Source organism: Thalia democratica, chromosome 8 (genome assembly GCF_965202585.1).
Source record: "Thalia democratica chromosome 8, ktThaDemo2.hap1.1, whole genome shotgun sequence".
Lineage (NCBI taxonomy): Eukaryota > Metazoa > Chordata > Thaliacea > Salpida > Salpidae > Thalia > Thalia democratica.
The window spans coordinates 15278879-15292271 of record NC_139172.1 but is presented as its reverse complement, the minus strand read 5'-3'; the positions used below and the strand labels follow the sequence as shown (position 1 = coordinate 15292271).

At 25.9% G+C, this 13393-nt stretch overlaps 2 protein-coding genes across 2 annotated transcripts; both read left to right on the top strand.

Moving 5' to 3' along the window:
- Positions 1 to 1299: 1299 nt before the first annotated feature.
- LOC145842930 (uncharacterized) lies at positions 1300 to 7386 on the top strand. The gene is made up of 2 exons (XM_082950405.1): positions 1300 to 1434; positions 5809 to 7386. The coding sequence occupies exons 1-2, from the start codon at positions 1300 to 1302 to the stop codon at positions 7384 to 7386; spliced, it is 1713 nt and encodes a 570-aa protein (XP_082806531.1).
- A 210-nt stretch (positions 7387 to 7596) lies between these two features.
- On the top strand, positions 7597 to 12356 carry LOC145842929 (DNA replication complex GINS protein PSF3-like). The gene is made up of 3 exons (XM_082950404.1): positions 7597 to 7783; positions 7939 to 8021; positions 12002 to 12356. The coding sequence occupies exons 1-3, from the start codon at positions 7598 to 7600 to the stop codon at positions 12354 to 12356; spliced, it is 624 nt and encodes a 207-aa protein (XP_082806530.1). The 5' UTR covers position 7597.
- The last annotated feature ends 1037 nt before the right edge of the window (positions 12357 to 13393 follow it).

Below are 13393 nucleotides of genomic sequence, written 5' to 3'. Positions count from 1 at the left end.
CAAAATATTTTTTAAATATCAGAATAAATAAATAATAAAAATTTTCTTGCTATGAAAAAGTATTTTATAGGTTTTTTAGTTTACAATTGTCTTAACTTAAGTGGCAAAAAATAGCTTTAATATAGTTAATATAAATTTAAGCAATGTCTAAAAAAATTTAATAAAAAATGATTTCAAGCAACCAAAAAGTAAAACTGTTGTACACACCATTTTAATATATAGCATGTTTTGAATTCGATGAAAATGTTTTGTTTCCAAAGTTTTATTATTAGCATATTTTTATGTTACTCTGCTTCTACATAAAAATTATACAAAGGAGTGAAAATCATATAGGTTTGAAACTTACAATCATTTATTTCATTACTAGTTTTTGTTTGATTATTTACTTTTTGAATTTTATAAGTAGTACGTACAAAAAAAAATATATAGCTCATAATAGCATTAAGTTAAAAAATTTTACAGAATAATATACTTGTTTGATTTACAACTTTTTAAATCTTTGTATCTCACAAAGTAAACTGAAATTATTTTACTACAAACAAAAAGTTAGACTACCATGAGATTTAAAAAAAAATAAATTTGTAGTTTTTCTAAATTTGTTTTTAAATACTACTTTGGACAATTTAAAACAAATTTTAGTATACTATTTACTAAAAAAAAGGTTTAATTTTGCTAAGATTAGTTTTAGTACTAAATAGTATTTACAAAAAGGTCTAATGTACACATCTTTTTTCTTTAGTAGTTTATTGTGCACGTCTTTTAATACTTAGAGAAAATACTGGTCTAAACTAATCTTTTAAAAGTTTGAGCTCTTTAATTAATCTTTTAATACTTATCTTTGTAAACAAGTTAAGAAATCATTAAAAAAATAAAGATATGATTTCATTATCTAGCACAGGGGTCGGCATACTGCAACCTTGGGCCACATTCAAAAAAAATTCAACTTATTTAATATAAAGTTATGATTTAAAAATTTTTTTTCAAATTAAAAAGTTATTTTTGAAAAATAATCTAGTGCCTAATTTTTTTTTGCTTTAAAGTAACTAAAACATTTGTATTTTTGAGCACATTAAAATTGTTTTTTTTTGACCTGTTTACCCCTGATCTAGCACAAAGTATCATATTGTTATAAACAAAAAAAATTGCTCATTTATTTAAAAATATTTTTTCCATAGGGTTTTAATGACCACACCTTTATAAATTTCAAGAAGTAATTAGTTTACCTTAACTGACAACTGCTGACAAATTAAAATATTTGAAAACTTTTGTTAGACTGTTTATGTAGGATCATAAAAAGCTATGATTAACATATTAGAAGATTCAAAATGGAGGTTTATACTAAAACCTATCAAGGACATGATGAAAAATTGGGATATTGACTTAGATACTATGCTTGATGAATGGTGGCAAAATGCAAAAATTGATGATGATCAAGTATGAAAAGTTTTATTTTTGAAGCATAAATTATATTTAATGAGTCAGTTATTACTTCAAATAATTATTTTAATAAACTAATTGTATAAATTCACATCTTTAAAATCTTTTAAATGTCTTTAGTAATAAGTATAAATAGAAAATGCTTTGATAACAATTAAGAGTGTGAACTTTTTTTTTTATTGAAAATTTATTCAATATTTTTATAAAAACATATAGTTTAAATACACAATACCAACTTACTTGCTTTATTGAAATGACTTTATGTTTCTCTGTGTTATTAGCTTTACACAGAGAAATGTAAGTCAGTTTAATAAAGTAAGTACTTTGCAATTTGTTGTTTTTGTTGAACACTTATGCACTTGTTTTACTTTTACCTCTAAACAAACATTTTACTGAGTTTACTTATCCTGATTTCATTAGATTTTTGTAGTTTTTCAAGTAAAGACTTGATTTCCCTTGATAAAATTTTAATGATTGTTATAAAAATCATTTGATTTTGCCTAGTTGTAGTGCTAGACTTGTTTTTAATTACATATAAAACTATTTTTTATAAAATTTATTTATAATGTAAAAAAGGCTCAGTCTTAAAGATAGTGTTTTTATACTCAAAATCATTACAATATAAAGATTTATAAACCTTAGGAAAATGTGTACAAGATTTAATTTGATACCAAGTTTTATTAAAATTGCTCATCAGTTATAAAAATTAAAGTTTGCATAAGAATTCAAATTTTTAACGTTTGCAAAAAGTATTTTCAAATTTCATGAATTTTATAGTATTATAATATTAATTTAATTTTATTTTATTCAAAACATATAAGTAAAATTATATACGAAAAATAAAAATTAGACATTTTAGGTGTTAACATTTTTAATATATATATTTTTAACAATTGTGTTAAATTTTATTTATTGGTTTTATTCAAAACCATTTTAACAAAAAGTTTTATTAACAATATAGTTTTTATATATAGCTTTTCCCAAGTGATGCATTTTCAATCCAAACTTTGTTTTTTAATCGACTTATTTTTTGTCTACTACGACGAATTGTATTATTTAAACTTTTTTATCAAATTCTTGAGTGTCTAAAAACAAGATTAAACCTTTAAAGCATTTAGCAAACCTTTGAAAATTTTACTTAAGATGTTTTAGTTTTGGTGAGAACCCTGATATAAGCAATCTTATATTTTTGATCATTAATATAAATTAATAAATTTGTGCTTTAAATATAAAAAGCATTTAAAAAAATCAAAAAGAATTAATTTGTTAAAAGTTCCTTAGCTTCTAAGCTAAAAAAGTTTTTCGAGCTAAAATTTTATGTACACTAGAGATTTATCAATAATGTACGCACTTGGGTAATGTACTTAAAAATTATTGGGATCAAAAAATTCTTGAAATAAAAGTATTAGTAAACTAATGAAAATAAACAAACTTAAACATGATATTATGATTAAGGAAATTATAACACAGCTATAAAAAAAAATCAAAAATATTCAGATTGTAGTTTTATTGAAATAAGTAGACATTAGATCTTCTAGTTTTTAAAAGGGATAAAATTTGTCTAAAAACTGTAAGATGCTGCTCATTTAATATGCATATATGCACTTATACCTAGGATTTAGAGGTAAATTTTTAAATGGCCCTACTGTAGTTTATAATTGTAATAAGCTTGGAAAACAAGATTTAATAATATAATTAAACAGCCTGTCTATATATATATATTTATTATTTAAATTTTCTAAATTGTATTTCTATATATACTATCTTGAAAATATAAAATGCAATTTAAGTTAGCTTAAACTTCAGTTCTTGTTTCAAGATGTTTATTGTAAACTTAATTTTAGTGATGCAGCTAATAAATACACCTTTAATTAAGAAGAATTATTATTAAAGTAGGCTGTCAGGCAGAACTTTACTTTTTATAAGACTTGAAAATCATACTAAGTGTCAGAAAGTTGTGTAGAGCTAGTTTTCTACTTTTCAAAATTGTGTTTTTTTATAATCTAAGTATTTTAGAACATTTAAATGAGGCAAACACTTGTTTAAGTTTTAGTTCAAAAATCAACAATTCTACTTTATCGTTTGAATTATGTCTGCTTAGATTATACATAATTAGCTAAAATGATTATAAATGGTCATTTTTGTTGCCATATTTGTTTTATATGTATTTATAGTATTCATTGAAAAATATGAAAAGTTGATCAAAAAACCAAGTTTTGTAATTTTTTTTATTATTTTCGTATTTTCTTTTTTCAAGTTCTCATGTTGCTTTCAAGGCTGTTAACGGTATATTGAGAGTCATATAGCTCAAATTACTACCTTAAAAACTCATCAGAATTTTTTACTCAATGCTAAATTAAATATAAAAGAAAAGCTAGAGCAGATCAATTGTTGTGATTTTTTGTTAGGTTTTTGCAAGCAATATTTGAAGCCTATAACTATTTTTTGAATAATAATAAGGTAATTTTTTAAATACAAAACTGGATAGTTTTTATTTTTTAAATAATATCTTAATTTTGAACAAACACTATACTAAATGTAAAATAGAAAAGTAATATGTACGTGTTAAATGTATTTTTGTGTAGTAAATACAATTCTGAAGAAAAAGTACTTATGTTTAAGTATTTAAATCAACAATGAAAATTCTAAAATGACAATAAGTATAAATACGAAGAAACTTATATAAAATGAACATTGATGTATAGTAAAATGAGCTACAATTTAATTATTCTACACATCCTTAATTTTGACATCATAAAGTGTATCGGAAGTTTTTAAAACTCAAATATAGCAACATTATCCTCATTTAAACATTTATAACATCTAAAATACAGTAATGTTCATCTTGAGTGCAAACTTTGAACACAATCAAAAATGTGTACTGAACAAAAGTTGCATACTTAAAAAGTATCAATCCAAATTTTAGATGCAAAAGTGCATTTCAAACACTAAGTGTTTTGCTCAAAAAAGTTTAATTAAGAAGTAGTGAGTACCTAAAAGTGTGAACTCAAGATAAAGATTACTGTAGTTTAAGAAGACAAAATCAATCACAATTTCAAAAATGAAAATCTATCTCTACTTCACTATCTATTACTCTTAATTTTATTTTATTTTGATCCCCTAGTTTAGCCCATTGTATAGGTATGTCAGTTATTAACACAAACTAGAAGCTTTAAAAATATGTAAATGTGCACTGTAAAATTTTTGTATTAAAAACTAAATTAAATAGATTTGTATTTCTTAGATTATTACAAACAATACAATGTCTCGCTCTTACATTGAATATAAAAGAAGAAACTATTTTTACCAATCTGTAAAAATATTTTCTAATTTGTCTGCTTGAAGATACTTAAATAGAGAACTTACTATTGTTTATTTTAGAGCAATTTAAGGTATTAAATAGTATTTACATTATCTGTTGTGTTGAAGTTAAATTTATAATTCAGTTTTTTTAATAATTTAAATTGATAGTTATTTTTGTAGAAAAAATTTCAATACAATTATATAGAACACAGTTTTTAAATTATCAATCTTTATAAAAAATAAAAGAATCACTAAAAATCTATCGTTGTTTATAATTTTTTGAGCTAGAGATATCAAGTTCTCAGAAAACATTCAAAAATAGTTTTGAAATGACATGTTGAAGTTTTAGAAATGATTTAAAATAAAAAGTCGAGATAGCTTAAAAAAAGGATTAAAAACAGTTGGAAGTTAGAAAGTATAATTTGAGTAATTTATTTTAATGTTAGTAATGGACTAGTTATTAAGTTTTTGAGAAGATAAATTGAAAATGAAGGGGAAAATAGGCTTTAATGAAATAGTCTACTTTTGCCTGACTAGTTTGTATCAACTTATAAAAAACAAGGTGCAAACTAAAAATGCTTAAAAAACTATAACACTAAAAATCTTTTTCTTCTTTACTTTGAGCAATGGTTTTTAGTTTAATCTTTCTAAAGTTTGTGAAATCTGTCAAAAGGAACATATAAATTTTTCACTTAAAATATTTTTGTTTTCAAAAACTAACTAAAAAAGGTTTATATTTAAAACTTTTTACTTATATAGATTATAGGCTGTATTTTAAAGTTTAATTTTTTTTTTTTACTTTACAAAAACTTAATTATAGTTTGCACTTCCAGCTTTTATTTTAAAGGCCAATGTTAATTTGAATAAAAAAATGTTCGACCTCTATATATGACCTTCACTTTAAATAAGTCTTGCATAATTATTTCATAGCTATGTTAATTATTAAATTTGAAAAAAAGTTTTTATAAAAGATTCAGCCTTATTATTATTTGTTTTTTTACTTCCAAATTAAAAGTTTTTCAAATTCAAAGCTTACTTTTTAAAATTAAATTTAGTCATATTTTTCAGGTAGACTTTGCAAAGGCATCATATGTGATCCAAGGAAGCGTTGCTGTGTGGGGAAAGAAGGTGGACTTTCTTGAGAGAGTTTGTCAGGAAGCTGTTGATTTGGTTCTTTTAAATGAGAACCAAAAACAAAACAAAAAATCAACTGCAAGCAAAAGAGGCGTCACTCCAGAATGCCTAAATTTGATGAACATTAACTCAACAAGAAGGCGTAAAAAAGTAGTTGACAGTTCACAAGTAGATTCAGAAATTTTAAAAAGGTGTCAACATCAAAATATAGGAGATGAAAACAAAGATACCGGTATCCGTGGTTCTAAACTTACAAGTTCTAACGGGTACTATGAAAAATCTGTGAACTTCTATGATCAGTTAATTAATCATTTGTTCATAGAAAATTCTTCTATGGTATGTTTGCATCCTAAAACATCTGAAAAAACTGTGTTTGTAGATCCCACACCAACAGAGATTGACTTTTTTAGTGTTCCAATTGTTGATGAAGATCATAATAGTGTTGTGATGAACAATGACATGGATGACTATGAAGATGAATGCTGCGACTTTTTAGGTGATGTTGATAATCAACCAGGAATTAATACAGTGAATGATGCAACTAAATTCCTTACAACGTTTCAGAGAAACTCGTTTACAAGAGTTAAACCAACATCTGAATTCACACAAGATAAAACAGAGGAAGTTATAAAATATTTCACTTACTTAGATTTTGATGATGATTCAGTAGGCATACATGCTTGGGCGGACAAACCAATCAAGTGTAAAAAAACTTCTTTTAACAGTTCTAGCAAAACAGCATTGCCAAATTTCATAAGTACATTAAGAAGTTTGCGAGGATTACCAACCGCTGAAAACTGTTTTGGTGCCACTCAGTGTCAAATAATTCAATGTCAAAAGCAAGAAGACAAAATGAAAAGCCGTAAAAAGGAAATTAGAAAGTTAAACAGAAAATCAAAAAGCATTAATGGAAATTCAGACAATGGCAAATCAGATGATATTGTAGAAGAAGATTATGAAGAAGATATCAATGAAAATCTGTTTGAAGATAATGATGATGATTACAATGATGCAGTTTCTGTTGATTTGTTTGCATCTCAGCAAGCTGGAAGCAATGTTTGTCCCACTAATCAAATAAGTATACAAGATTTTACAGCTGACAAGTACAAACTTTTTGAAAACAAAGTCGAACAAATATTTAAAGATGCCAACAACCGCATTAAAAAATCTAACATTGAAGTTAGAGTTCAGGTCTGGGAAGAAAAAATCCGGCCTTATTTACAAAAGTCTCTAAAAACTTCCCACTTTGATATTGGCTTGACTTCACAAAACGTCCTTGAAGACTTGAGTAAATTAACTATTGATCCGGAAAAGAATAAGGAGTTAAACGTTTTTCAGGTTTTAAATAAAAACCAAGTTAAGATGAGCAGTAGGAAGTTTGCCTCCCTGCTGCAGCTTGCAAATGATGGAAATGTTGAGCTCCAGACGCCCAAAGTTTCAACTGGCTCTGTTAATTCACTTACTATTAAACTGTTGGATGCTAAACATAAAGACAAGTTGTCCCAGATGTAACTTTTTTCTTTTTTTTTTTAATTTAATATAGGATGTAATAATGAAATAAAAAACATTTGCTGATTGAGTCTCTTGTATTAAACATTTTTAAATATTTTGAAACATTTAATGTTTTTTGTTTTTATTAATTGTTTGTAAATATATTATTGTTAAAGGTAAATTCAACCGAATATTTCTAGCAAAATCTTGTTTTTAACTGTTATTCAAAACCATGTTTCAACAAAATACGTCTCACAATGCAAGTCATTTTGACCATTCAAGTAGTTCTGATTATTTAGACATTGAAGACATTCTGATGTCTGCAAGCAGAATTCCATGCGAGTTTAATACAAGAATACCAGAGCTTGGGTATTTAGATTGCTCTTCAACAAGAAAAAATATTGAACCAGGAAATAAAGTAATACTACTTTTTTAATTTAAAAATTTAAACACAAAAGTGTTTATATGGTTTTGTTATCTTACATTGTATTAAAATTAAACTAAAAAGTATGTTTATTTATAATTTTTGTATTGCCTTTACTTATTTGTTATCGTAAATATATGTACTTCAAGGTGGACTTGCCATTGTGGTTTGCAAAAGATATGAACCGGTATATCCGCGTAGAATATATCAAAAGCTTCAAACACAATACAAGGTTTTTAATTTTGTCTAGTAGTTTTTTACAAAAAATAAATGTTTGTAGTTTTGTTTTTTCTATAAAAAAGTTTCATGTAATGATAAATATTTCTATCCTTTTAATTTAAGGTACAAAATAATATTTTGTTTAATTTTTTTAGATTATGTGTTTATTTATTTTTGTTTTTTTCAGTTTAAAACTATAATTTTACTTTTTGTTTTTATAAATATTTAATTTTATTAGGTCTAGTTTTTTATTAAAATAAAAAAATAAAGGGAAATTTTTTTTTATTATTCAATAGATTTTGAAAAACTATGTACTTTTGAACTACTATAATACATGGGTCCGCAGGATTTTGGTAGTTGTCAGCCAAGTTTTTAAGATTTTTTTTGAGTGCTGCAGTTGTAAATTTTGTTTGCTCTTAATTACACACCTCAGAATATCTATTGTAAAATTGAAAAAATATATAGTTTGACTGGTCAATTTTACATGCTCGCGGCTAAAGTTTAACCTTTTACGAGCCGCGTTCAATTTTAAATTAAAGTATGCTCAGTGACCGAATTCTGCTGACCTCTGGTGTATTACTTTATATTGTAAAGCTTTTTTTAAATTTATCCTAATCGTATTGCTTCAAGTTCAAGTTCTTGTCGCTTCTAAATTAATTAATAAAATGGATTTGTCAAGTACAAATTAGTTTTGAAATTATATTATTAAAGATGTTTAAAATTAAAGCTTCAAACCAAGGAAGTTTTTTAAATATAATAATTTTATTTATAAATATTCAACAATTAAAGCTAATTGTTTGTTAACAAAGATCTTAGCAAAGCGAGTTCGCTGGAATATATAAAAAATATAATTTTTTACAGTACTTTTTCTTTATTGAACTAACATATGTTTCTGTGTGTTTACAAGTTAAAACACTTCAACGGAGCTCTGTAAAAAATAACTACTACAAGAAAAGATTAGAAGCTAAAGTAGGTGAATATGTGTGTTTACTAAAGATAAGTATAATCACTATAGATCCGGTTTTCCCATTTTTTTTTCAAATAGCCCCCTTTGAAGAAATAAAAAAAGCTATGGCCCCTTTCAACAATATTACTAAAACTACTACTAAAAACACCTAAGACCTTTTTTTTTTGCTTTTCATCATCAACTCCAGAATATCTAGTGTAAGTTTTAAAACTACCAATAAAAACACCTAAGACCTTTTTGTTTTTGCTCTTCATCATCAACTCCAGAGTATCTAGTGTAAGTTTCAAATTTTATGACCTCATGCCCCCCTCCCTCCCCCCCTTTGCTGCTCGTGGCCCACTTTGGGAAACCCTGCTATGGATTAGTAGTTACAATGTATGTTATATTATCCGACTGTTATATATTTAGAAAAAAAGTGTAAATCAATAAGTATTAACTAATAAATTTATAGTGTTAAATGATCAAATTTAATTGAAATACTGCGAAATGCTATGTATTTATCATTTAATTATGGTTTAAGGTGTTTAAAGCTATGTAAATTAGGAGTAATAGAAAACCGTATAATGTTAAAATGATTAAATCTAAAAATAAAAATAAAAGCTAAAATACAACATAGACCAACTACTTGAATCAGGTCTAGAAAAGTAAACTAAACAAAAAAATAAAGCTGAAGTTAAGTATTGAAATTTTTGGATAATAATTATGTCATTGTACTATGTTTAACGGGAACGGAAGTTTGAAAACGGAAACGGGTCAAATATGCATGAAGGGACACTTTTGAACCAATGAACATTTATGCACGAAGACACTTTTGCAAGAAGTGTCATTTTTGCAGGAGAGTTAAAAAATAAAAAAATAAAAAAACATAAGTTACCGACCTAGGGTAAGGGTTAGGGGTAACAGTGATAGTAAAAATAAAATAAATTAAAATTTTAAATTAAAAAAATTCTACCCGTGGAAAAATGACTCTCGTGCAAAATTGACGCTGTGCAAAAGTGTTTTCGTGCATAAGTGGCCCTTCATGCAAAAACGTCTTCGTGTAAAAGTGCCTTTGTGCAAAAGTGTTCCTTCGTGCATATTTGACTCCTACCCCTGTACCATGGTAAAAAAAACATATGCAACTTATAAATGTGGTTTAGCAAATCACTCCGTAATTTGAAATTAAATAAAGCTAATAGAATTATTTTAAGTGCATAATAATACATTAAAGATTTAGGTATAACATAGATGTAATGTAACAAGATAATTATGTGCTAAGTATAAACCTACAGTAAAAAAAAAATTCCTGCAGATTTTTATGCGTTGAAGGTAACAAGCACGACTTATCTGTGATTTGAATACAGGCTTCAAATTATAGTTGGAAGTTAGCACATCAATAAATGAAAAACAAAGTAGATAATAAGATTTGAGTATATGAGATAAAAGTAAAGTATTAAAATTAATAAAAAATATATATATATTTATAATGCAATAAGCAACTAATGTTCGTATTGTTTACTAAAGTTTTAACGTTTTACACGCTTCATCAGAACGACATAAAAGCAATATTTTTTAAAGAATCACAAAAATTATGACATTTCAAATTAAATTGAATAATTTTAGTTAGCTAATCTTAAAATTATGTTTTGCTTCTTTTTGGTTTTATTTTGTATGGTTTTATTTTGTTTGTTATTGATTAGTGTTTTTTTGTTCTTTTAAAGTACATATTTTGGTTGTGAAGACAGGGTTGCTGTCTTTCTTTATATTTTATTTTATTTATTAAAGTTTTATTTATTAACTTGGAGTGTTTACATAACTATATTAATATTTTTATAGTAAGTAAATTAATGTGAATTCATGTGAAAGGTGAGTAAACTTCAAGATACTATTTGAAAAATAACAGTCGGATGTGTACACTGTTGTTTGAAATATCATGTCTTTTGTTTAGTTATTGTTTACTGTCTTCAGTTGCTGTTGCCGTTCGTTCGATGTTGCATATTTGACAAATTTTGCTCACGCCACCGATTTTATTGTTGGCGTGGTAAAGGATGCTCCATTCCATTTCTAGTTTTGTACCATAACTATCAAAATATTACCAAACGAAATCTGCCAATCTAGTCCTATCTTATATATATGACTAAAAGTACACTTATTACCAGTGTACCTATTTTTAAAGTGACCTATCGTCGACCAGATTTAAATTTTATCATTTTTATTGTATTGATTACTTTAATTATTGTCACCATATGATTACATTTAACACACACAATATACAAGAAATTTAATTATATATTTATCAATAAAAATAAATATATATTTAATTCTTATATTAATCAAACCTTGTAACGTGTTTTACAGCTTTAGTTTTGCGTTAAGTTTACTTTTCTGCACTTGATGTAAGTAGTTGTTTTATTTTGTATGTTACCTAGATTTTTTGTAGTTTAGTTTAATCATTATTAAGGCTATATGGTTTTGTATTACTCCTAATCTACATAGCTTTATACACCAAAAAACGTAATCAAATAATAATTATATAAGATTTCGTAGTGTCTTTAAATTTAATATTTAACTTTATAAGTTTATTAATTAATACTACTTGATTTACGACTATTTTCTAAATATATAACTCTCGGATTATATAACATACATTGTATCTATAATTAACTAATAATCTACAGTAATTATGCTTATCTTTAATAAACGGACATATTCACCTACTTAAGGTTCTATTGTTTTCTTGTAGTATTTACTTTTTTACAGAGCTCCATTGAAGTGTGTTAGTTTGTTAACACACAGAAACCTTAATTACAGGGTGGCTACAAAACCTGGAATTTGACAATTTAGCCTAAAAAAAAACTGGAAAAATCTCGAATTTGGTAAAGTTAAAAAACCCTGGAATTTTGTACAAAAATTGTTAAAAAACTTGGGACTTTTAAATTTTTTTAATTTTATCATTTTTAGACTTGAAAAAAAGTATACTACAAGTTTTTTATTTTATTGATCTTAGAGTAGTAAAAATAAATTATTATGAAATAATTATGTTACAGATCTGTTCTGGACGCGGATCCACAAGTAGTCGACCTCAATAAGCAAGTTCCCTACTTCTACAAGCTCGGCTTGGCCATACTGCACTTCCAACACCCGGAAGACGCCGAGCTGTCTCGCGTGCTGCTGAGAACGTTCGCGTCCAGGCTGCAGCTGGTCATGGACCTGTCCAGGCACAAGCTCGCCTCGCACCGCACCAACGACCAGCTGGTCCGGCTGAACCACACCGAGCTGAAGCTGTACAAGATCGGCAAGGAGAACTTGCGGCAGTACGAGGAGTGGGTGCGGGGCGAGAGCAGGAAGCTGAACACTTCCAAGCTCGTTTCAAAGTACCGGAAGAGAAAGTTGTACGATTGAACTTCCTTCAAACTAGAACTGGTTAACAAATAAAACTTTTGACTGAATCTTTAAATTTTATTTTTTGATGTTTTGCGTAAGTTATTGTAGCGTAAAGAGCTTATTTTTTATACTTACCCCTGTACATAACGAGTGTTTTTTGTTTTCCGTTTAATATTTTTAGTTAACTAGTTCACCCAAATAGTCTAATTTTTTTTAACAAATGCTTAAAGATATTCTAATCACAGCAGTTTATAGTTCAAGGTTTGCTTAATAATTGGTAGAAAACAAGCTATAATTAATTTGTAAGCCATGAGTAAAAATTTAATAAAAATTAGTTGACGTTATACCATTAGTTTTATAATTTGAAGAATATTATAATATTTTTCATGTACAAAAACTTTTAATGTATCTTCGATTTATATTAATAATTTTGATAAAAACTCGTTTAAATTATGAATTTTTTTAAACTAATATTTATGATCCAAATATTTATATATGTTGAATATGTTTACAATTTAAATTTATTTTGCCTTAACAAAAATATCCAAAAAAAGTTTTATTCTTAATTTTCGAATACAATCGTCTAAATTAAATTAAATTTATTTATTATAAAGTTATTATTAAAATTTTAATTAATGATTTGTATAGACTTATTCACAAATGTAAAAATAGAATAAAGAAGTGACTTTTCATCTGAATTTGTTTTAAATGTGATGACTTCTAAATAAAGAGCAACAAGTTTATGCACTAGTAAAAATTTATGAGTTTTAAGAAGTACCAATTGTGACTTTCGATATATGTGTCTTAAAACTAAACTAAATGTATTCATAAGACTAATTGATAAATATATTTAACTATAGTTTGTAATGCTCTTATAACAGTTTAAATAAATTTACATGACTATTAACTATTTAAATAAGTTTACAGTTGAAATAGTTCTCAAGAAATAAAATAAACTTTTATTATTTTTTATAAGTGAATTTTTATAACCCCTAAGCTTAGTTTTATAATTTAAATTCTAAGTAGTGATCTATTGGATCCAAGATTTGGATCCG

What these genes read in the sequence shown, in the direction of transcription:
- LOC145842929 (XM_082950404.1), top strand. Translation starts at nt 7,598, where the DNA reads ATGTTTCAACAAAATACGTCTCACAATGCAAGTCATTTTGACCATTCA. An exon ending in ATATTGAACCAGGAAATAAA is followed by an intron (nt 7,784 to 7,938) that starts GTAATACTACTT and finishes ATGTACTTCAAG; the next exon opens with GTGGACTTGCCATTGTGGTT. An exon ending in AGCTTCAAACACAATACAAG is followed by an intron (nt 8,022 to 12,001) that starts GTTTTTAATTTT and finishes ATTATGTTACAG; the next exon opens with ATCTGTTCTGGACGCGGATC.
- LOC145842930 (XM_082950405.1), top strand. Translation starts at nt 1,300, where the DNA reads ATGATTAACATATTAGAAGATTCAAAATGGAGGTTTATACTAAAACCT. An exon ending in CAAAAATTGATGATGATCAA is followed by an intron (nt 1,435 to 5,808) that starts GTATGAAAAGTT and finishes CATATTTTTCAG; the next exon opens with GTAGACTTTGCAAAGGCATC.